The sequence below is a fragment of the Cyprinodon tularosa genome, unplaced genomic scaffold (assembly GCF_016077235.1).
Source record: "Cyprinodon tularosa strain WSP-4 unplaced genomic scaffold, ASM1607723v1 ctg296, whole genome shotgun sequence".
Classification (NCBI taxonomy): domain Eukaryota; kingdom Metazoa; phylum Chordata; class Actinopteri; order Cyprinodontiformes; family Cyprinodontidae; genus Cyprinodon; species Cyprinodon tularosa.
The window spans coordinates 410,001-435,000 of NW_024039003.1; the positions used below are offsets into that span (position 1 = coordinate 410,001).

Below are 25,000 nucleotides of genomic sequence, written 5' to 3' on the forward strand. Positions count from 1 at the left end.
TTTTTTTTACTTCTTAAATGCAAAATGTTTACATATTTTTTACAATCTTGGTATAATTCCTGCTCTAAGTGAATCGCTCTGTCGGCTAAAGGCACATTTTAGTGGCCCTATATTCCAGTGAACGATTAATCACTTACTAAATTAGTTCACGATTATCTAAATAATTTGTTAATATGATTAATTGTTTCAGCCATAGATAAAATACATGAAATTAGCTACACAGAGTAACTACAGCCCAGATGTACATGATGTCTTCTAATATTAATATTTTAAATGCTCAGTGTCAGTTCCTCTTCTAGTTCCAGTGCACATGTAAATACAATACATTTCTTTGCCGTCTCTTGAATGTATTATTTTGCATGATCCAGAGAGAGCATATTAGATTAAAAAAAAAATAAGAGTGGGGTTTACCTCTGTTTACCTCTGCACAATTCTATATCTTCAGAAGAAAACACAGGATAAATCCACATATTATAGACTATATTTGGTTAAACAGACACTGTCTTAGTCGCAGGTAAATTTAAATGCAATCCTTTTCAAAGTGGAAAAAGTCCTAATTCCACATTCATCAGAGCCAGTTATGCTTTAAATATTGATAAACAGCATCTAGTGCATGTAGTGCTTATAAGATTTGTATTAATGTAGCAAGAAATGCTGCTGTTCTCTTTAAACAAAATGAGCCCTGAAGCTCACATTAAGCATAAAAAAGAGCATGCATATTTTTGCAAAGAACCAATGAAACTAAAGAATAGTGTCCCTACCAAAGTTGAAATCAAACCTACGCCCTTGATATATATAATGGGAGAGACCTATAAAGTCAGAATTATTACTTTTTCTCCATATTAAACTGACATTTTTTTCAGTGGCCCTAATCCTCTTCCGTAGAAAGCACAGGCACCGGTTTGTTTCATATATTTGATTTGCTGGTTTTGCCTGTTTGAAAAGATAAATAAAATCATGAACTGCTCTCACTTTTCAGTAAACATTAAAGCAACACTAACAGCTGCCCAATGAAAGCACCAGCTTCCCTCTCCTGCCCTGTTTCCACCACTGATCACATCTGTTTGGCGCTGCGCTTTATGATTGGTGGTCAAGCCTCAACGAGGTCCCGTTGTCTCTGCGCTACTTCGAAGTCTCGCGAGATTTGGGATTTGGGAGCTCGCTGAAAAAAAGCCCGGTTGTTCTAGCCTTTGCAACAGCGGCGGAACCGGAGCTGAATTGGAGCGTCTCAGGTGGACAGGAGGCAGCAGTTTCCGGCTCTTCCATTTTCTACCCAGCGACACCTCCTCCTCCCTCCTCTCCTCTGTCCGCGTCACTCCGCAGGAGCGTCTGGGAGCCGCGCCGTATCCGTCCCGCATCGGGTCACCTTTGCGCTTCCCCATCGGAATCTCAACCTCATCCGAAGATGAAAGCTGTCCAGCCGGGAGCCGCAGTCCTGTCCCTGTCGGTGGCGATATTCGGGACGCTGATGCTGCAGTCCGTGTCTTCCCAGAACGGTAGGAGAAAAACAAGTTACACCTGACATTCTCCCATCATGGCTGGAATGCGGTTTGTTTTTGGAAATGAACGCATTTATGGGACATTTTTCATTTTTTATGTAAGATTTCTTTTAACATCATCAGAAAATTCCTCAACCTTCCTGTTAAATAGAAAGCACACTGCGCCCATGGGAATAAACATCCAATAAAAGCTAAAAGGCTGTTTGTTTCCCGGCCAATAAATTATTAAAGGGCTACAATCTGTTTTGGTTTGGCTGAAATGGGCCAAACGGAGGCCTTGAAGTGTGGTGCTGAATACTGAGTGGCGCAGCAAGGACAAGTTCTTCTCATTAGTGTGGGAATAAAGCTGCAGCTGAAGTTAGAAATCCCTTCACATGCATGGCCGCAATCAGCTCTCATCTATTCTGCATCAGTCCATCCTGCAGCAGAGCTCAGCATGTAGGCCTGCTGTAATTAGATGTAGGACTTTAGGAGCAGGGCTCCGTAAATAGCATCAGTCCATTTTGCTGCATGCTTCTATTTTTAGTAGAGAGAGATGCTGCACTGGAAAGCAAGGCTTTAATGTCCCACAGATCTGTTAACTCCTCTCTGAGATGTTGTTGCGCTGCAGAATGGCATTGATCTTCCTGCTCAGAGCCCCGCTTGCTCATAAATCTCATCCCCAACAAACAGATTAAAGCAGCATAACCCCTCTCTCAGCTGAGAAGCTGCTGCTGCCAGGGTGAAGTGTTGCTTCGATCGCATTACAAGCACTCTGTGAGGACATATCACAAGCTTTTACCTCCCCTGGAGTGGCCCATGTGTGGGGCTGCATGTCCTTCTGCACCCCCACTGTGAACATCTCATTATTCTGTGGAAGAGTTGATCAAAAGCAGAGCTTTATACCCTACAGACATGAACGCTGTGATCTTATCGTTCTCAGTCCGGTTTTATGACACCAGCACATAACAAATGCCATGTCAAGGTGCTGCCCATGACAAACTGCTCCATATTATCAATTCAAATCAATCCAAAGCAACGAGATTCCATTATAAAATTAAAGGAAAAATCAATTAAAATGTTATATAGAGCGATATTGATTCAAAGTTTGGAATCAATCTAAAATGCAAACATTCATTTCATTGTTTTATTTTATTTTTTATAAAAAAATAGTCAACCCCTAGCTAGGGTTGACTCTTTTAGAGTTATTACGATAACTGGAATAAGACTTACACTTCCTAGAGTTCTAATTTACAATGGGAGCAAAAACACTCTTAAAGGAGAAGTCCGCTCATATTCAGACTTCCAACTTCTGAAAGTACTTTAAATTAGGGATGCACGATATTAGGATTTTGGCCGATATCCGATATGCCGATATTTTAAAACTCATGTAGCCGATAACCGATATCGATACCGATGTTAAAGCTGGACAAAAATAAGTAGTCATTGAAAATAGCAGTTTTGTTATCCATTTCTGACACTTTGAAAAATAATATACTCAAATATATTTTCATATGCTGATATCAAACTGATTTTTAAAAACGCGGTATCGATCTATTTTACTTTCAAAATCTCGTGAAATTTCATCGTTCTGTTACAAACTCTCGTGATATTTTGCAAATTCTTGTGAGATTTTGTCAGTAAAATAGATCGGTACCGCGTCAATATATCAACATATAAAAATATGGCAAATTTTGTGAATTTTCGGGGGATTTCGTAGCATAACGATGACATATAGCAATATTTCATTAGTAAAAGAGATTGATATGGTGTTTTTAAATGGCAATATATCAGCATATGAAGATATTGGGATATTTTAATGTATCAATATTTTTTCCCTCGTCTTTAGAAGTTTTTAAGTCTGTAAAAAATAAGTTTTTGAGGAAAAAGAAGAAGTAGTATTTTTTTTTTTTTTAGACTTTAAAAACTCAGAAGCTGATCAAATATCGGGTTGAATATCGGTGGGGTGGCCGATGTCCGATATTCAGTTTTAAGGCCGATACCGATAGGGGGCCGATTATATCGTGCATCCCTACTTTAAATATAAAATGATTCCATCCTGTTCAATAAATGATGAGTGTTTTTAATTCAGAGTAATTTTCATGTGAATGTGCTTTACTGGAGGCATCCATGTTTGTCAAAGAACACTACTGCCACCAACTGGTTTGTGACGTCACGGTGCGATATCGGCTGTTGATCAAGTCCCAGTGCTGTATGTGGTGTTTGTCACAACGCGCTATTATCCAAGTCATCTTGAAAACATTCTTCTTCCAAATGTTGGCTACATATTATGTAGCGAAACAAAAAAAATAAATACCAAATAAAGTATTTAAATATAAATTAGAATTTATAGGATTTTCAAATTTCTCTTTGCCCTGTCCAAAAAATTAAAATTATCATCTCCATGATAGCTGATTATTTTTCAGTAGATGAATAAAATTAGGTAAATTCTGTAAGATTTAGATTAAATACCATAAATGTGAATGTTTTTCCTGATCATTTAACAAAAAGAGATACATTTTGTTTGGAGTAAGTCAAGTGTTTATTGTTAAGATATGAGCATTGCAAAAAAGAAAAATACTGTCCTATTGGAATAAAAAAGTAATTGGTCTATCAAACACATTTTGCTGCAAGACAGAAAATCTCCTTAATTGAATACAATTATAATTTCTGTATTAACAACCATAGAAACTCCCTCTATGTTTATATCCTTTAAAAAATGCATCTATCATATTTATACATAGAGTATATTATACATTAAAACTGTAAAAAAAAATGGCTGACCTGTAAACCTTTTCACCAATTGACTTTTTTTATGTAACCAGCTGATTTTAAATTGTACTCTTAAAGGAAAAGTCCGATCCGCAAGGAATGATCAATGGATCAATACGTTTGCGGTGATTTAATGAATTTAGCATTAATCATAAAAAAATTTCACACCTCTCTCCTGCCATCTTCCAGCAGTGACGTCACGGTGCGGTAAGCCTAGCGCCATTCTCCCCGCTTTACAAGCTAAATCAATGGGAACTACTAGACACATCTGCAATCAACAACAATTATTGAAGATTTCCAGAGGACTTCACCATTGAAATTCACCAGAGCTATAGTGAAACTGACAATGCCCACGTGCATGGCAGCTGGATGCTGGAATACATCGGGTGAAAGTGGAAAAAAAAAGTTATTCCACCTTTCTGATTCCTGATCCTCCACGGACGGGTTGGTCGTTGGATCGCCAACTTGAAGAGGGAGGATTTGCCATCGAACTTCTGGCCAGAGAAAAAACCCGTAATATGTAGCCAACATTTGGAAGAAGAATGTTTTCAAGATGACTTGGATAATAGCGCATTGTGACAAACACCAGATACAGCACTGGGACTTGATCAACAGCCGATACCGCACCGTGACGTCACAAACCAGTAGGTGGCAGTAGTGTTCTTTGACAAACATGGATGCCTCCAGTAAAGCACATTCAGATGAAAATTACTCTGAATTAAAAACACTGATCGTTTATTGAACAGGATGGAATAATTTCATTTAAATTACTTTAAGAAGTTAAAATTCTGAATATGACGCACTTTTCCTTTAAAATCAGGAGCAGGTGGAAACAATTTGGACTTTTTTAAATTTTAGAAATTCCACATATAGTCAGGTCTAAATTAAATACACAAACCTCCATTATTATTCTTTTAGACTTTCAACATTTTTTTCCTCCAGAAATGTCACATTAAATTCTTATTGGTTGGTTCCTGACCAAGACTCTGCTATGATTAAAGTTTGAACCATTCCATAGGCACGATACTCCCTGTTTTAGCCAATTCAAATGTATTTTGGATCCTCGTTCTGCTTTAAAACCTCAGCTGTGTTCATGGTTTTGGCCTCTAGCTGTTGATTTTCAGGTGCAATTAAATGATTGGAAGCACAGGCACATTATGCAGCAATACAGACCCTCATCTGACAACTGGTCCTTTGTTCTTACGTCTGAGATCATCACCACCAACTTGCATATCTTTAAATCTTCTTTTTGTCTGACAAAAGGATCGTTCTCTAGAAAGAGGAAGCTGCAAATGTCCTGTGGAGAGTGACGCTAGCAGTGCATTATTTTATTAAACTGGATGCATCTCTTTCTTTGTTGATTCAAAGTTTCGTTTTTAAAATATCTATGTAGTATAATTAGTTTTATTGCTCATATATATTGCAGAATTTGTATAAAGATAATCATTAAATAGTGCAAGGATAAAATCTTACTAGTATTAATTTTACCTGAATAATAACCTCAATGGATCTAATAGTAATCCGGTTTTATGTGCAGTAGATGGATGGTCTTGGGTCCAATTATTGTTGCTGTTATATTTAACATCAAAGAACATTTCTTGTCTCTGTAATATTGAGGCTCGGAGCTTTTTGAATTTCCCTGATCTCATCTGATTCACAAAATAAAACTCTAATTTCAGTATAATAATCTGTTACAGAAAAGTTTAATGTTGTCCATTATATAAAATCTCATTTATTTCAAGATTTAATTGTTTTCCACAGAGGTTCTTTTCTAAACTTCTGTTTTTTTTACAAAAACAAAATACTATTTAACTGTGGTTTTTATTCTGTGTAGTTTAAGGTTTTCATTAGATGATTTATAACAATATATCTTGATACAGTAACAAGCATGATATCCTGCGATATTTATATTAATATAGGTTTGTAAAATCTCACTAGATCTCATTGTTGCTCTGAAGTGGGCGGTGCTGATCGGCTGATTAAAGCCTCTGGGCGGTGCACCAACAACCGTACATTTATCAGTGTTAAAGTAACTCTTCAAAGGAATTTTAATCTTTTAAGTCCGATCAGCCAGGATTAATCAATAGATCATTATTTATACTTGAAACTAATACGGTCGTGGAGATTTAATGAATTTAACGTTAATCAGTGAAAACTAATAATTTTCGTCACAATCACTGAGTCTGGGAGCGGCCATTTTTGCCCAAATATAGTAACCCCTCCCTCCTGCCCTGACAATTTGATTGGATCGCCAGAGAGTGGGCGATCATACTCGCGCTACTACTGAGCAATGCCAGACCGAACTTCCCGACCTCAAATCTTGTGGGCGGGACTAAGTTTGGAATGGCACCCAGGCTAGAATTTAGCATTAATCATAAAAAAATAAATGATAATAATTTTCACACCTCCCTCCTGCCATCTTCCAGCAGTGACGTCACGGTGCGGTAAGCCTAGCGCCATTCTCCCCGCTTTCCAAGCTAAATCAATGGGAACTACTAGACACATCTGCAATCAATAACAATTATTGAAGATTTCCAGAGGACTTCACAATGGAAATTCACCAGAGCTATAGTGAAACTGACAATGCCCACGTGCATGCCAGCTGGATGCTGGAATACATCGGGTAAAAGTGAAAAAAAGAGTTATTCCACCTTTCTGATTCCTGATCCTCCACGGACGGGTTGGTCGTTGGATCGCCAACTTGAAGGGGGAGGATTTGCCATCGAACTTCTGGCCAGAGAAAAAACCCGTAATATGTAGCCAACATTTGGAAGAAGAATGTTTTCAAGATGACTTGGATAATAGCGCGTTGTGACAAACACCAGATACAGCACTGGGACTTGATCAACAGCCGATACCGCACATATCGGCAGGCAGAAATGTACAGAAATAAACAGCGGCGAAGAAATAACTAAGGTAAAAAAATACAAAGGAAGAATAAAACAGACAAAAATATTATAACATGCACATAAATACTTAAAAATATAAGTAATTAAAAAATAAAGTTGAAGATTATAAAGGACAAAAAAATAATTAAGGTAAATATTACAAAGGCAAATCAATAAAGAAGCTAATTAAGAGTTATATACATTTATGTCTCACTTTATAATTTAATTTCTACTTACATTTATTTGTTTATTGTATTTTTGTTGGCAATTAATTAGGGGTGCAACGATAAATCGGCCGGCCGATCGATCGGCCCCGATTTCCTTAATTTAGGGTGATTGGTGATCGGCCGATATTTACATATGAAACCGATCTTAACCACCGATCTATTTACCTCCGCGAGTGTCTTAAAATCAGTTGCTATTCCATATTTTTTCTGATCTTTTGTTGAAGTTTTGTTATTTGAAATGTAAAAAATCAAAAGACCAATGTTGTAGTCTTAAGTTTGTTTTATTTAATTAATATTTATTATTTAATTAATTTCTATGTCAAGGCTCTACCTCATGGGCAGTTAAAACAAGTTTATAATGGTTCAAGGCTAATGTTCAAGGGCATGTTTTTCAAGAAAAGATTGTAACATTGAAAGTGAATTGCGATCTTGTAACACAGTGTTGGTTATAGCAAAAAAATAATAAAATCGGTATTAACCAAAAATCGGAATCGGCATGTCAGACTTCGGTGATCGGAAATCGGCCAGAAAACTGCAATCGGTGCACCCCTACAATTAATTGTATGCTTATATATTTATTGAGCATTTATTTATTTCTGTGTTTATTTTTAAATATGGCAGAGTTGGTCCTCCATAAAGATGGAACACTGCATCTACAATCTGCAACCACCTGATTGCTTGAAGTCATTGACTTTGCAGGCTTTTCTCCTCCTGGATGATGTGTTGACAGTAGACATCCGCGTACGCCGTGTTGCGACTCCGCATCAAGAGTATTAGTTATAAAAAATGCAGTGAAAATGGATGTAACCACAGGCCCAAAGTAAACTGACATTAACCTCCACATGACCAACAACGTCCCTCTGACATTTACGGCCCAGTGGCGTGAAGGGACAGGGCCGCTAGCTCAGCAGTGTTGACACATCCGGTCTATCTGAAGCGACAGCGTCCATCTCTTACCACTTTTAAGCTGAAAATTTATTTTTTCTTTCATTCCCTGTGATGCCTGTCGTGGAAAACAAGTATTCAACTAATAACTACCCCAGTTAAATAAACTTAGATGGATGGATTTCACTTTATTTTATCTTTGCCCTTATTGCATTGTAATCAGCCCTGTTCTGACCTGGTCAGAGTGCGTTCCCCTTAATTACATCAATGGAAAGTAGTCAGAGTCAAAACAAATTACAGACTCTTTGGTTAAACAGTAACATGTTATGAATAAACCTTGAAGAATCTGGCTTCTTATAGGAATAAGGTGTGTGTTGTCTACAAACACCCTCACTCAGGCATTGTGTGGCCTTTATAGTGAGTAAATTGATTAAATCAATATATGAAATAAGAGAAATCTAATAGATAGATAGATATCTGATCAATGCAGGCCTATATTTGAGCTTAAAACTTCAAGCTCCATCTTATATCAGAGATCTGATTGTTCCTTATGTTCCTAACAGAGCACTTCGCTCTCAATCTGCAGGTTTACTAGTGGTTCCTAGAATTTCTAAAAGTAGAATGGGAGGCAGATCTTTTAGTTATCAGGCTCCTCTCCTGTGGAACCAACTACCAGTTTTAGTCCGTGAGGCAGACACCCTGTCTACTTTTAAGGCTAGGCTTAAAACTTTCATTTTTGATAAAGCTTATAGTTAGGGTGGCTCAGGTTATCCTGAGCTATCTCTATAGTTATGCTGCTATAGGCTTAGACTTTTGGAGGACATAGGGACCCCCATTTCATCATTCTGCTTCATTCTCTCTCTGTTCTCCTATTCTGCAGAATCTGTTAGTTCAATCTCTAACCTTCTGCTCTCTCTGCTTTTCCTCAGAGTAGCTTTGCCTCGTCTGTTCCTGTTTGGTTGTGACGTCATCCTGGAAAAAAAACATCAGCTGTGCTGCTTCTATCAACACCCTTGTTAATAGATGTTGGAGATCGGCCTGTTTTCCAGTGTGGTCCTGTTTCTCTGACCGTGACTGAGTGGATGTGCTCTCTTCGTCCTCTGGCATGGGAGCTGCCTTGGAGCTCGTCTGCCTGGCTGTGTGTTTCCTGGACGGGGCCGCCTTTTACAGCTGCTTTTTGTATCTCTGCTTCTGTCTCCTTGAACCCCAGTCGGCCTCAGCAGATGGCCCCTCACACTGAGCCTGGTTCTGCTGGAGGTTTCTTCCTGTTAAAAGGGAGTTTTTCCTCTCCACTGTCGCTACAAGCATGCTTAGTGTGGGGGATTGTATTTGAGTCAATGAGTCAATGCAATCAACTGGTTTTCCTTAGATAGAAAACTTTGTATCAATTTGACTGTATGATCTGGTTGAACTGTAAAGTGCCTTGAGATGACATGTGTTGTGAATTTGGCGCTATATAAATAAACTGAATTGAATTGAATTGAACTTCAATTTGTCTGCATGACTAAAAAAAATCACTTTTCTTCAATGCTCCAATAGATCTCCGTGGCTGTTTTTTTTTTCATTTCCATGCTCGCTTCTCGAAGTGTGCTTCTATGGAAACCATGTGGGGGGGGGGGGGGGTATCACCATGTGCCTACACGCTCCCCAGAGACCACAAGCTTGTATAAATCTCTGTCTCAGGGTCTCCATGCTGTCTATAGACCAGGTTGATGGCTGCACCTCGTGTCTTCGTCCTCTTCTTCGACGTTCTGTACGTCAAAGAAAGAGGAATTTCTGTTCTGTAACAGTAGCCCTGCGCGTTCTCTGATATCTCTCATCAGTGAATAATTATCTAGAGATCAATAATGACGTTTTTATTAAGCAGACATGAAGTGCTGCACATGACAAGGTCACATAAAGGACGTTTTTACATTCCAGGGCTGCGCCGACTGGCCGCAGATTTTATGATATTATTAATTGAACAAATTAAGTGAGCGCAGCCTTGAGGGGACGTCCCAGCAGAATTGAATTAAAGATTCCCAAGAATAGCAGCAATAATGGTTCAGGCAGACGTGAGGACATGTCTTCCATTGCTCGCCGATGGGCTGGATGTGAAAAGATTATTCTTTATTTAATTTGAATTATATTAAACTCCCCCTAATCTAGATTCAAATCGTTCACATTATACCAGACTGAGAAACAATTGTTCATGTTTTTTTAAAATTATTTATAACAATGTTTAAAACCTAAACGTTAATATTTTATGTAGGACTTGTTTTAAAAAGCCAATTGAGTTCAATTAAGCTGTTTGTTCATTTTTTTTATTGCTTTTGATGCATGCTTTGTTTTTCTTTAACCATTCCTCATTTTCCTCTTTATTCTTCGTTTTTTTTCGTGGATTTGACACCCACCAGCGGGCTTTGTGAAGTCCCCTCTGTCTGAGACCAAGCTCACTGGTGACACCTTTGAGCTGTATTGTGACGTAGTAGGTAACCCCACCCCAGAAATCCAGTGGTGGTACTCGGAGATCAACCGAGCGGACTCTTTCAGGCAGCTGTGGGACGGCGCCCGCAAGCGGCGGGTGTCGATCGGCACGGCGTACGGCGTCAACTCGGTGAGTGTGCTGGGGGTTTCGCATCTCACGTTGGATGACGCTGGGACCTATGAGTGCAGAGCCAGCAACGACCCTCGGCGTAACGACCTCCACCAAAACCCAGCCACCACATGGATCCGAGCTCAGGCCACTGTAACTGTGCTGCAGAGTGAGTGGTCACTGATGAGCAACCAACCCGCCCACCCACCCAGTTCCTGTGTGACTCAGCCTCCCCTCAGGACCAGTAGCTTCCTCCATAGGTGTCATCCTCCCCTGCAGACCTGAAACCGAAGGAAAGCAGAGGAATAGTTTTTATTGTCTGCAGCGAATCCTCTAATTCACTCAGCCCCTCGACGCCCGTCCGGTGTGTAGAGCCAGCCTTCCCCTTAATTCCCAATCCTCATTCTTTTATCCTTCCACACATTTTCTTTTCTTTTTGTTTTATTTTAATTTGCTAGATTTGATTTCTTTTCCACAAAAATAAAAATAAAGGGTCAACATTTCAGCTGTAATCCCTTCTCTATGGTGAGATGTCAAGAATATTTAATATAATGATCAATGTTGCAACTCAAAAACCAAAACCTTCTACTTTAATAACGCCACATGATTAAATATAGATTATTTAGAAATGCTCTTCATATGTTTTCAAAAGCAATTTCCTCTTGTTTTCTTTTAGACAAGGCTGCCCTAGAAGTTTCTTTATGCCTTATCTATTTTACAAGGAGTTTGCGATTCTATTGTCTGGCGCTAATCACTGCAGATTTTAAGCTTCCTACTTCTGTCTCAGAGGTCTAGAGGGAAAGAACTGGTTTTGTCAGGATCTGGGCAGGCTCATAGGGACGGGGGGTTTCTCCTTTTGTGGAAAACCGGCTTGATAATTTTATATAACCGTCTAGTAGCAGCTCTGGGATCACTTCAGTGGAAAAACACTAAAGGCCAGAACGCACCGATTCCGATTTTATGACAGAAAATTGTTGGATGAGGTCGTGACGTTTAGCGTTCATTGAAAGTTTGTGGGGTTGATGACACCCGACGCACAAAAACTTGGATAAACTTCTCTCTGAGAATCCTCTCTGCCTCAGTCATCATAGAAACCGTTCCGTGGCGTTTATTGCTGTGTTTTTCCTTTTCCTTAAACGTTTATTCAATTCAGTTTATTTCTATAGCGCCAATTCACATCATGTCATCTCAAGGCACTTTCCAGTTCACCAGATCATCCAGTCAGATTGATTCAAAGTTTTCTATCAAAGGAAAACCAGCTGATTGCATCGACTCATTGACTCTTCAGCAATCCCTCACACTAAGCATGCTTGTAGCGACAGTGGAGAGGAAAAACTCCTTTTGAACAGGAAGAAACCTCCAGCAGAACCAGGCTCAGTGTGAGCGGCCATCTGCTGAGGCCCACTGGGGTTCAAGGAGACAGAAGCAGACATAGAAAAAGAAGCATAGATACAAAAAGCAACTGTAAAAGACGGCCCCGTCCAGGAAACACACAGCCAGGCAGACGAGCTCCGAGCCAGCTCCCATGTCAGAGGATGAAGAGAGCACATCCAGTTAGTCACAGTCAGAGAAACAGGACTACACTGGAAAACAGGCCGATCTCCAACATCTAGAAACAAAGGTGTTGATGGCAGCAGCACAGCTGATATTTCTCTCCAGGATGGAGTCACAGCCAAACAGGAACAGACCAGATGAAGCTACTATGAGAAAAAGCAGAGAGAGCAGAACGTTAGAGATTGAACTAACAGATTCTACAGAGTGGAAGAATAGAGATAGAATGAGGAAAAAGGGGTCCCTATGTCTTCCAGCAGTCTAAGCCTATAGCAGCATGAAGTGGGCTTCGCTTTATAGAATGCGCTGTTTTTCTTTTTAAACAACTTTTCATAATCTGTCCAAGTCAAATGTGGGAAATTGCTTTAATTTGTGTATAGCACAGCGATAGAAGTGAAAAAAATCCTGCTAGTCAGAGCCTCTCTATACGCAGTCAGTGTGACATGGAAAAAAATCAGAGATTAAAAAGTCGGATGTAACCGGTGTGTTCTGGCCTTACAGGTGTAAACACATATACCTGGATAAGCCAATCAGGAGTGGCTATAGAGTTATAGTTTATGGTTTGCTGATATTGATTCTTAAAATGTATTACTGCAGATAACCAATGGGGAGAGCCAAAGTTTTAGACAGTTTTATTCCTTGTTCAGTTGGACCTGCTTCATAGAGCATTTGCAGAATTCTGCTTCCTTTTCAATAAATTTTTTTATTTTAATTTCCTTTGTCTCTAAATGTGTAATATCTGGATTCTAGCCTCGAATGCATAGTGCTGTCCAGGCAGGACGTTTTACTCCGTCCCATTTTTCTGTGCTGAGCTCTCTCTTTGTTACAGAGCCATCGATTGTGGCCTCTGAGCCGTTCACCATTACTCGAGAAGAAGAGGAGGTCTTTTTGAAGTGCAACCTGACCAGCGCCTACAGTACCCCCCAGGAGAGCTACTGGATGAAGAATGGGGAGGAGATCGCTGACACGCGCACCTCAAACAAATACATTGAATACAGGTAGAAAAGTCAATACATTTTTTTGCAAACATAATATTTTGCAGCCTGCTGGTTGTAAGCTAGAGGTTTCCTCTTTCTGAACCGCAGGCTCAAAAGACCAAGAGGAGATGACGCCGGCATCTACATGTGTGTCTACACCTTTGACATGGCTCCTTCTGCTAACGCCACCATTGAAGTAAAATGTAGGTTTTTGTTTTTAAGCTGGGGGCATATGATCCTTTTTTTTGGGACACATTTGATTTGTCACTAGCCAAACCTGCCTGGAGCCCTCTCTGCCCTTTGATGCACGGACCTGTGATTTCAAACAGCTCTGCTGGCTGCTCAGAGGCAGTCGACGCCCTTGACACCTTCCTGCAGCCAATGCTGGGCTCGGTGGTGGCAGATGGTGTCTTGTTTGCCTGATTGCAAAGGATTATGGTACAATCCGGTCAGCCTTTTCTGCTGTTACACATGCATCGCTATACAAGCAAATTGGATTTTGGGATGGTGCTTATTATTTAATGGAATGTTTCTGCTTATCTAGAAAGAAATGAGCAGTTTCCTAAATTACTAAATTCATAAATTGATTTAGAAATATTAAAATGTAAACTTACCACAGGCGTCTTGATAAATTTATTCCGTGTATGAAGATTATATTGGATTAGTAAATTTTTTTTCTGCTTAAAGGCCAGCTGTTATATTTTAGAGCTAAAATCCCTGAAAACATCAAAAATGCATGACATAAATAACTATTGGGTCTCACAGGTGATGAGTCATTTAAATTTCAGTGTAGTTTTTCTTATGCTGGTAAAGATTCTCAGTCATTCAGGTCTTAGTCATTCCAAAAAATTTTAATAAACAATCCACTGGACTTAGTTTCCCCCTTTAAAGATGTTTAGCTTCCCATCCAGGAAGCGTTTTCCAATTCAAAATGTCAGAAATTTCATTGTGTTTGAGGCTTTATAGGGTGGACCAAAACAAAGCCTTATTTTTGCTTAGAAAAATTGCAAACTGAGCTTGACGAGCGAGTTTGCCCCTTTGGAATGGGGGCTGTTGGGTTTTTGTTTGCCTGTAATACCCAAAAGGAAAGCTTTAAAGGAATAGTACACCCAAAACATGATTAGCCTTCATTTTCTACTCACCCCCATGCTGAACAACACTCTGGAGTACTTTTTTGATATCTCAAATGCATCTGGAGATCTGGGAGGCTTCTTGCTGTCTGCTGACATTCAAATAATGGAGGTCTATGGCGCCCGAGGCAGAAAGGTCCATAAAAGTCCACAAAAAACGTGTCAATATTCCTCCATACTGCTCGTCCAATGTATTCCAAGTGTCCTGAGTGGGTAGCGTCCATAATTTACTCGAAACGAAGTCATTTAGAATGTTTTTAGAGCATAAACAGTAGTGTATAGGATTTCCTGAAAGCGCGTTCACAACGCTACGGAAGCCGGCAGACCAAACCAGATGAAAGTGCGCATTCAGCGTCTGCTCTGCCGATAATGCAAGCGTAGAAGAAGAAATTTGCTGTTTACCTGTGCAAAGAAAGAAACAACGAAAGAAAAATGTCTGAGGACTTCAGTGTTGAGGAAGAGCATGAGTTCTTTGCCGAGCTGAAGGCGCTGGTTTGGTCTGCCGGCTTCCGTAGCGTCGTGATCGCGCAGGTGCACGATCACGAGCACGATCACTGTTTATGTCTCCTTTCGGAGACATAAACAGGTATGGGGCATTGCAGGCTAACAAAAGAAGCCAAATCACCCCCATGGACCCGTTCGTCTGGTTTAATTAGCATTTTTCTTAACAAAAACAATACTTTGTTTTTGGTCCAGTCTATAAAAACCTGGAACTCAACACTATTTCTGACATTTTGAATTGAAAAAGCTTCCTGGATGGAAGAGAAACGTCTTTAAACCTGGAAACAAAGTCCAGTGGATTGGTTTTTTTTGTTTTTTTTTTTAAAAGTATTTTTTCTTAGTCTTTGGCAACTTTCATTTGTGCTTATTTTTTATTTGATTACAGATTTCTTGACTTTAAGCTTAAATATAAGTATTTCTGTTACAACTTTTAAGGCCCCGTCCACACAAGTCAAAACGAACACGAAAAGCTAATATTTTCCAGAACGTTTGTCGTAAAGACGGAGACGTAAAATAAATGTGATCGTCCACACGAATGCATGAAAACGCTGCAAAATGTATGCCAGGCCTGTAAGTGGCGCTGTGGTGCCAAAGCAAAAATAGACGATGAAATGTTGGGCATGCGCACTAATATTTATACATGGTTGCCCTGCGGGTCCATTTTCGTGGTTCAGTCAAATTCAGGTGCTGAACTATGTGTTCGATATTGCTCTGTTCTTCCTGGAGATATTCCAGAAGAAGAAGATTCTGTTGTAAGCCCGACAGCAGGGTGAGTAGCATGAGCAGCAACCATTCAACACAGGACGGCGCCATTGTTGTTGTGATGCTGTGTCGCGCATGCGTGTTTAGAGGCGACGCTATGACGCATGCGTGTAAGAAAAAAAAATGCGGTCAGAGCTTAAAGATGGAAACGCGAAAACGGCGTTTCAAAATCTTCCCACTCTGAAGGCTTAATAAAAAAAAATCGTTTACAGACCCCTGAAACGCCGGCTTCGTATGGATGAGAGGCTGGTTTGGTGAAAAATTTGTGCGTTTAGGCCAGAGTTCGGCTTCGTGTGGACGGGGCCTTAGTCTGTAAAGAATTGAATTTGAAAAGGTTAAAAGAGTCACAAATGCCCTTTAATTAGAATTTCTAGTAAGCAGAGGTTAAATATGTTTGCATAGATTTACATAATGTGGATGTTTTGGTAAACTGAACTGGTAAACCGGTGCCATTACTTTTGTCATTCTTCTTTGGGTCTTTTTTGGTTTGATATCACTCCAAGATTTATCTGAAAAGAAAGAAATATTTTTTCTTTCTTTAAATAATATCCAAATGATTTTCTTTGTTTCAGCTGCTCCCCTGATTACCGGCCATAAGCGCAGTGAGAATAAGAATGAGGGCGAACGCGCTGTTCTCTACTGCAAGTCTGTGGGATACCCTCACCCCGTCTGGACCTGGTATAAGATCGACGACTCTTTCATTAAGGTATTTAGTTAAATCCATAACGGTAGAAAATAGTTTTATTTCCGAATTTTTTGCTAATTTACAACACATTATTTGTAGCAATTCAAATGTACAATAGCAGCCATTCAACATGGCCCTTCAACTCCCAGCAAGATCCCCTCCAACTTCCAGCCAATGGAGTTCAGTTCAGTAGCTTTTCTTTGTCCCAGTATGGGCAATTTTGTGCAGTAGTAGTACACCTTTCACACACATGTTCACATTTCACAAATCACAGATAAAAAATAAAAGAAGAAGCACAAGAGACACATAAATATTTAAAAAGATAAAAGTAAGGTGGGTTAAAAGAGACAGAAATGTAACAAAAAAAAGGGACCCCCCTCTTGTATATTTCTTTTACTCTGACTCACTGAATTACTGGCTCTGACCAAGAGATGATGCTTCTGAGTAGATCTTAATGTCCACAAATCAGGACAGAAAGAATATTTTAGTGTAAATATTGATGTTTAAAAAGGAATTGTAGGGGACCAGCCAAGGACCCATTTAGGAAAGTGGGGAAACTATGGATGGCTACATTATTTATACAAAAGTTTTTTATTTTACCCAATTTTATGCATCTTTTTCTCTCCGTTCTAAATGTTCCCAAATAAATCTAAACAAATAATTGGTAAAACAAGGACTGAGAAGTTTTTAAATATGTAAATGGCATTAAATATTAATTTCATCTACAGTATATGTGTTGATACATCTGCTGCTCTTGCTTGATCCTGTAGAGTTTTGGGGGTTTGTAAACGGTTCCAACTGATAAATAGTTAACATTAAAGGTGGACATTTAAAGAAAAACAGATCTCTAGATAAAAAACCTGCCATGGAAATCCAGTGCATCATCAAAAATGTGTCCCTGAAAGCAATGCATGAAAAATACATCTGTGGAAAATCACCTCTAAGCCCCTAAAATCCACCATCTTGAACAGGTTGTCACTTCATCTCCCAAATCCAAGTTAAAACTGTTACCCTCTATGACTCGAATAGCTATCTGAGCAGAAGGCAGTGCTGGAGATTAGGAAGTTAAAATCCACTTTAGTTAAGTCGCCGATTGTTTAACCCTGGTGATGTAATACTCTGGTTCCTCCTGTGAAGTTTCAAATTCAGTAAATTCCTCCTGCAAAGCCTAAAAAAAATTGTTAAGTACATTAGGGGTGGGTATTGGCAAAGAAGTCAGGATTCGATTCGAATCACGATTCACATGCCACGATGCAATTCTATCACGATGCATCATGATACTTGAAATATTACGATGCATTGCGATATTTTCACTGAACACTGTAAGAAAAAGATTAAGTCCTTACCAGTGGCTGACTGGCTGGGTGTGATCTGGATCGTGTCTTCAATTGATACATAACTGAAAGCAACTGAATTCATACATAGCTGTATTTAATGAAACGACTTTTGGAGGTGTTGCCATGAAAACAAATACTGGACAGAAATATTACTATTACTAGTGTGGACACACTGACAAAAAGATCTTAGGATTCATCAAACTTAAAATAACAAAATAAGGATAATCAGAGCCGTTTACATGGCCTCAGTGGTCTTTTAAACCAATGAAATGAAAACATTCAAATGTATATTTCCCCTTTTGCAAATTACGTGCATCATATCAATTTCATTTTTACCTTCTTTGTTTTTAAAGCCAAAATGCATCCAAGCATCTGACTTGAAATGTGATGGAGCCGGGCGAATTTTCAGTGTCCTCTAGGGGTGTAAATAATAATGGTTTTGTATCGATTCATCGATCCAACAGCCGACAATCCGATGCATCGACACGTCCGCAAGATAATCGATTCATGTTTTTTTTTTTTTTTCCCTCCGGTCTATTTTTATCCATTTGCTCCTGGGCGTAATTCGCCCTCCCGTGCTGCGGTGGCGCTAAACCTATGTCGCTTCCTGGTTATACTCTTACAGCAGTGTGTTGCAGTGAGCTTGATGCAGACATTTTAAAATTATGCTCAATATTGAAGCGTGGTCTGAGCTACACGCTGTGGGTCTAGATACGGCCGAGGCGGCAAGGAAGTGGGGGCGAGTTTAGTCCGACGACGGAGGGACATGAGGGCCAAAAAGAGCGGAGATCCAGGTGGAAAAAGGGTCCCAGCGTTCTCGTGCACCTCGCTCTTCTAGCGGGTCAAACTTCACGAGTTGTTTTGCGCAATTTCGGTCATAAAAACAAAACAAGCCGGCCTCCTGTCTGTGGCGCTGTCTGCGGTCAGCTACAATCTGGGAGAGCAGCAGCGGAGCGTCTGTGGAGGGGGCGGGACGTCTGGAGCTAAGGTATTGAATTGCACTGATTTTGTGCAGGATTTTTTGATGCAACTTTTCTACTTCTTTTATTTGGTGTTGTTTCTAAAAATAAAATGCATAATGATATTACAGCTTTCATTGATTTATTTCAAACTTGAAACTTTGTTTAGCCTGTAAGGTCTAAAAAAAAATTAATCGATTAATCGATCCGTCCGTAAATCGATACTGAATCGAATCGCCATGATGGGTGTGATTTACACCCCTAGTGTCCTCCATGTTTTATTTCATATGACTCGTTGCAGTATCCCGAAAATCCACCTTACCTCACTAATAATGCATTTATAAATTTCTTTTAAATAGTTTTCACCTGATGTTTGAAAACAAGTGTAATAATTTGATGTTGCTCAAAGTGCGTAGTAAAGCTAAAGGCTAAGAAAGAAAATCATCTTTAACATCTTGGGGTGTCAAAGTCTCCATCAACACAGTAATAGTCTCTTCACCAAGAATGCTGGTAAAACACGTTTTCTTACCCACTGTGGGAACATACCAGAGTCCTCTTTTGAACTCTGGTATGTCACCCATAATGTTGCAATATTTTGAGCAAAACAGTACTCTTACCCTCGTAAGAGCACTGTTACGACTTTATTCTCGTAACGCCACGAGAATAAAGTCGTAACGTTACGAGAATAAAGTCGTAACGTTACGAGAATAAAGTTGTAACGTTACGAGAATAAAGTCGTAACTTTACGAGAATAAACTCGTTACATTATGAGAATAAAGCTGTAATATTAGGAGAATGAAGTCATCATTCAAAAACCCATTTCAGAAAGAAAGCTTGGAGCTCCGCCCAGCAGATGACGGCCGACCAGCTCCACCAATCAGCAACCAGAGTCCACTTTGACCTCCTGCCTAAAAGATTTCCTGATTTGTCAAACCGATGCCAAAGTATAACTCCACATTCCTCATTTTAGGGAAGAAAGTGATTCTTGTAAGAGTTGTTATAAAATACTACTTGTTTCTCTTTTGTTGACTTTATTCTCTTAATATTTCAACTTTATTCTTGTAATTTTACAACTTTATTCTCATAATGTAACGACTTTATTCTCGAAATTTTATGACTTTATTTTTGTAATTTTACCACCTTATTCTCAGTTTTACGACTTTATTCTCGTAATTTTACGACTTTATTCTTGTAATTTTATTACTTTATTCTCATAATGTAACGACTTTATTCTCAAAATAGAGGGAAAAAAAATCTCTATCCTGGCCCTAATACTCTAGCCTCGTGAGACAATCCTGATCTCGCGAGCTTTCAAGGTTTCACTCGCAGATCAGTCTGGAGACTCTCCGTTGAAGAAAATTTGAAGCCGTTCACCAAACGAACGTCCAATCAGCGTTGGCTTTGAGGCGGGTTGAGGTGTGACGCAACGAGAAGCGCGACAGTTCAGTCTAAAGAACATGGCGGCTTCAGCTGGTGAAACTAGCGTTAGCGTGGCTATCGAGCAAGTTTTATCGGAATCTATCTTCACTGAAAGAAGAGCAAAACACTGCTCTGGAGGCTTTTCTCAGAGGAAAAGATGTTTTTGCTCTTCTCCCGACTGGTTTCGGCAAGAGTAGGTTTCGTCGTCGCTCTATTAGTACGTCATATGCTTCGTTGATCTGATTGGTTTATTTGGCCCGTCTATCACCAACATAGGCCAATCAGCTAACCAGTATTTTCGCCCTTTCCCAAAACTACTTCAACGAAAGGTTTCCAGATGGATATGAGGAGCAAATCCATCTGGCGGAGTCAGGTTACTAATATTCCGTCGTATTTATAAGAGTCCTCTTAATGTGGAAATCTTTTATCCCCATTGTTTGCATTCAGTGTTTATATCTTCCTACTAAATAAAAAGCAGTTTATTCATATTTAGTAGATTTTATAGAAAATAGCTTTCAGTGTGGCTATTGCCTCAGGAATTTGTAACAGATTTGTTTTCTTCCCCTTGGCAGGAAATTGACAACTCATCCGGACGCTTCTTCATCAGCAGCAAAGACAACTACACCGAGCTGCACATCGCCACCCTGGACATTAACCTGGACCCTGGCGAGTACATGTGCAATGCCTCCAACATTATTGGCAACAACAGTGAGACGTCTGTGCTGAGGGTCCGCAGCCTCTTGGCACCGTTGTGGCCGCTGCTGGGCGTTTTGGCTGAGATCATCATCCTGGTTATCATAATCGTTGTGTACGAGAAGCGCAAGAAGCCAGAAGATTTACAAGACGGTAAGTCAGCAGCTGTGATGCTTAAGTGTTTAGTCTGCGTTTCAAGTGTATTTTGGAGGGTAACACTGTTTTTGCTCTTGTTAAATTTTAAACCCTTTTGTGTTATTCTCACTTTTTCCTGTTTAGATTCCCTCCCACATAAGAAGGCAAGGCTCTCCTGAATGGTTTTGTTTTTGTAGTCATCTGCCTGAAACATTTCAGGAGTCACTTAACAATGTTCTGCACTTGCTGTCAATAATTCAGTCAGGTCAGGAAGACCCAATGAAGACAGTGTTACAGAAGGCTGCAGCATGTCAGAACAGCTTCATCTATTTAATATTAATGAGCAAGCTGATCCTGCAGCCCTGCAGGTGTTTACTTTTTCAATTATTAATTTCTTTCCAGGAAAATTGTAGTTTTTTTTTTAAGCTTGTATAAACATGACCAGGACCCTGATGATCGTTGCAAAAACAATAGTAAAAAATTCTTAAAATGAGTGTTTTTACCCTTAATGTTAGTTGGTAAATAAGATGATTTGCCAGTGGAATCAAAATTTTTGTTCTTAAAATAAAATAATTAGATACTATGCACTTGATATAAGACAATGTAAATGTTTTTTTCTTATTTTAAATGTAAATAATCTTGTTCCATTGGCAGAGTGTCTCACATACCTTCTCAATTCAAGAAAAAAATGCACTTATTTTAAGAAAGAATTTATTATCTACACTGCAAAAACAGTCCAGAAATAAGTAAAAAATTGCTTAAATTAAGTATATTTAGCCTTAATTTGAGCAGGTAAATAAGATGATTTGCCAATGGAATGAGTATTTTCACTCTTAAAATAAGATAGTTAGATAATATTTACTTGAAATAAGACAATAAAATTGTTTTTTCTTATTTTAAAAGGAAATTGTCTTGTTCCATTGGCAAAGTGTCTTACTTACCTCCTCAAATCAAGGAAAAACGCACTTATTTTAAGAAAAAATAACTTATTGAGATTTCTAGTTTTTGCAGTGTAGATTAACATTTTTTGCAGTGGATGCTCACTCAATGGTGCCAACCTGTGACTCGCTGATTTCAATAGCTTCTTTGTTATTGTCGTTTGAGGAACATTATAAATGCAACATGCAGTGAATTAATGCGGTGTCTCATCACTGCACAGAAACAAAACCTATTTAAGGCTAATGATAACAAACGCATAGCTGCGCAAGTTTTAAAAGGATTTCCACACGGACCTTTTTTGTTGTTTGTTTTCCAGGTCTGGTAAAGTATGTCAGAGGGAAAATGTTCTTTGAAGAAAGATTTAAGCTACCAGAGCATTACATGCCCATTAGCCCATCTGCGGCAGCCAGGGCTAACGTTAGCCTGTTTGCAGCAGCCAGGGCTAACATTAGTCCGTCTACAGCAGCCAGGGCTAACGTTAGCCCATCTGCCAAACCTGGGGCTAATGGGGGCTGCCGCAGCTAGGGCTAACGTTAGTCCATTTGCAGCAGCCAGGGCTAACGTTAGTCCATTTGCAGCAGCCAAGGCTAACGTTAGCCCATCTGCGGCAGCCAGGGCTAACGTTAGCCCGTTTGCAGCAGCCAGGGCTAACATTAGTCCGTCTACAGCAGCCAGGGCTAACGTTAGCCCATCTGCCAAACCTGGGGCTAATGGGGGCTGCCGCAGCTAGGGCTAACGTTAGTCCATTTGCAGCAGCCAAGGCTAACGTTAGCCCATCTGCGGCAGCCAGGGCTAATCTTAGCCCATCTGCGGCGGCCAGGGCTAACATTAGCCCATCTGTGGCGGCCAGGGCTAACGTTAGCCCTTCTGCCAAAGCCGGCGCTAACGGGGCTGCCGCAGCTAGGGCTAATGTTAGTCCGTTTGCAGCAGCCAAGGCTAACGTTAGCCCGTCTGCGGCGGCCGGGGCTAACGTTAGCCCATCTACGGCGGCCGGGGCTAACGTTAGCACATCTGCGGCCGGGGATAACGTTAGCCCATCTGCAGCAGCCAGGGCTAACGTTAGCCCATCTGCAGCGGCCGGGGCTTAACGTTGGCAAAATGTTCATTTGATTTGTGTTTATCTGACTGTGTTCATCATTATTCCCCCTCTAAATGCAAAAAGTCTGAATTTATTATTATCTAAAGACTATTAATAACAGGAGGTGAAAAGCAGCTCCATGCGAGCTGAGTGTGTGGTGATGTCATCAGTACGCTTCTGTTCCAGTTGACCCATATTTACACTTCATGCTCCCGTTCTCCCCAAATCCACACTTTTCTTGGCGAGAACAATTTGCTCTCCAACTATACACCTGTAACGGTCACCACTACGCTGCGAAGATTCTTATTTCCACCATTGCGTATATTAGCTGCAACATATGAATCAAGATGCTATGACCGAAAAAATTTGATTGACAGATGACCGTTGATTGGCCGAATTTAGGTGTTCAGGCTGACGTAAAACTAACTGGCCTGCAGAAGATAACGGAAAAAAAATTGATTTTAAGATGGGATTTTTAAATTTTTTTTTATTTTCTAACTTTTGGGACTGATAAAGAGAACATTTATATACATGTTTAAATATGATTTCCCTACGACTTTAAACACATAAATATACAATGAGCTATTTTTTTTAACAGAATGTCAAACTCTGCTAGAAATTAAACACCAAAGAATGAAGATTACTGCTGAGTATAAAAGTCTTGATAGTCTCAGAGATCTGTATATGAGACCGTAAACTGTTCCAAAGACCTGATCACCTCTGATTTTTAGTTTAGATCTATGATCATCTAACAGGAACTGTTGCGTTACCCGAGTGCTTTTAGTGTAGGGAAGTAAACTTTAAAATCATTCCTAAATTAAACAGGAAGCCAATGGAGAGTCAGAGGTGGAGATATGGGTTTGGGTTTTAGTACCAGGCTGCATTCTGGGCAGTTTGAAACTGATGCAGGGATGATCTTTCTAACACAACATAATATGCATTACACTAATCCAACTGAGAGATCATAAAAGCATGAATCACTTCCTAAAGGTCTTTGGCCCAGAGGTATATTTTTCACTTTGGTTTAACTAATTTTAGTTGGAGAAATATTTATTTCACAACTATTTTTTTTTTTTTTTTATGAATGTTGCATGTTCCAAAAAAGTTTAAAAACAATCCACTGGACTTTGTTTCCAAGGTTGAAGACGTTTCGCTTCCCATCCAGGAAAGTTTTTTAATTGTGAATGTCAGAAATATCGTTGAGTTTGAAGCTTTATAAAGTGGACCAAGAACAAAGCCTCATTATGGCTTAGAAAACATGCAAGTTGAACCTGAAGAACGGGTCCGTCCGATTCAATTTGCATGTTTCTCTTGCATGTATGTCTGTTTAGGGAAAGGAACAAGGAAAACGATGATGATGATGATGATGATGATGATGATGACAGATATAGTGTAACTTCTGCTTTCACAGGAACTTGATGTATTTAATTGCAGAACTGATCACCTATGTTTACTGTATGCTGTTCCTCCTTTTATGTCCCTTTCTAATAAGAATATCTATGTCGTCAACGGTACTGTTTTCAGTTCCTCAAACTTTCAGGATATAATTCCCCCCAATAGCTACTTTATTTTACTTTGACAATTATGACAACTTTATAAAAATAAAAGCATTGAAAGGGATGCAGGAGCATGAACGGCATGGGCAGTTCTAGACAGGAGCTAACGGGGGCCACTGCCCCTATGGATCATGTCATGGCCCCTGTACCGAAGACAAAATACTAAAAGAAATTCTAATGATGATCTGCGCTGGAACAGAGATGGTTACTGATAGGTCCTTTGGATCTATTTCACGTTCTTTTTTATTTTTATTCTGTTTTACTAATTATTTTAAAACAATAAGGTAATAGTGTAAAGATGTTTTGAGATAGGAGCCCAGTTTACATCTTCTAAACATTTTCTCAAAACAATTTTTACAGCTGAATTTATCAGTTTTTCTTGATTTCTAATTCAGATTTTTTTTAGAAAATGGTAATTTTAGATAAAATTTGGTGAAAAATATGCAAAATTCC

The 25,000-nt window shown here is 39.5% G+C and overlaps 1 protein-coding gene across 2 annotated transcripts in view; it reads left to right on the forward strand.

Annotated features, from left to right (window-relative positions):
• The first annotated feature begins 1,101 nt into the window (after window positions 1-1,101).
• LOC119787369 (neuroplastin-like) overlaps window positions 1,102-25,000 on the forward strand; it is a 42,686-nt gene continuing 18,787 nt past the window's right edge. For both annotated transcript variants that reach the window (XM_038291193.1, XM_038291194.1), the window contains exons 1-6: window positions 1,102-1,496; window positions 10,647-10,994; window positions 13,206-13,374; window positions 13,462-13,556; window positions 16,319-16,452; window positions 20,719-20,992. In XM_038291193.1, the coding sequence (XP_038147121.1) occupies window positions 1,406-1,496; window positions 10,647-10,994; window positions 13,206-13,374; window positions 13,462-13,556; window positions 16,319-16,452; window positions 20,719-20,992 (1,111 nt within the window). In that variant the 5' untranslated portion in view covers window positions 1,102-1,405. The remainder of the gene's footprint in view (window positions 1,497-10,646; window positions 10,995-13,205; window positions 13,375-13,461; window positions 13,557-16,318; window positions 16,453-20,718; window positions 20,993-25,000) is intronic.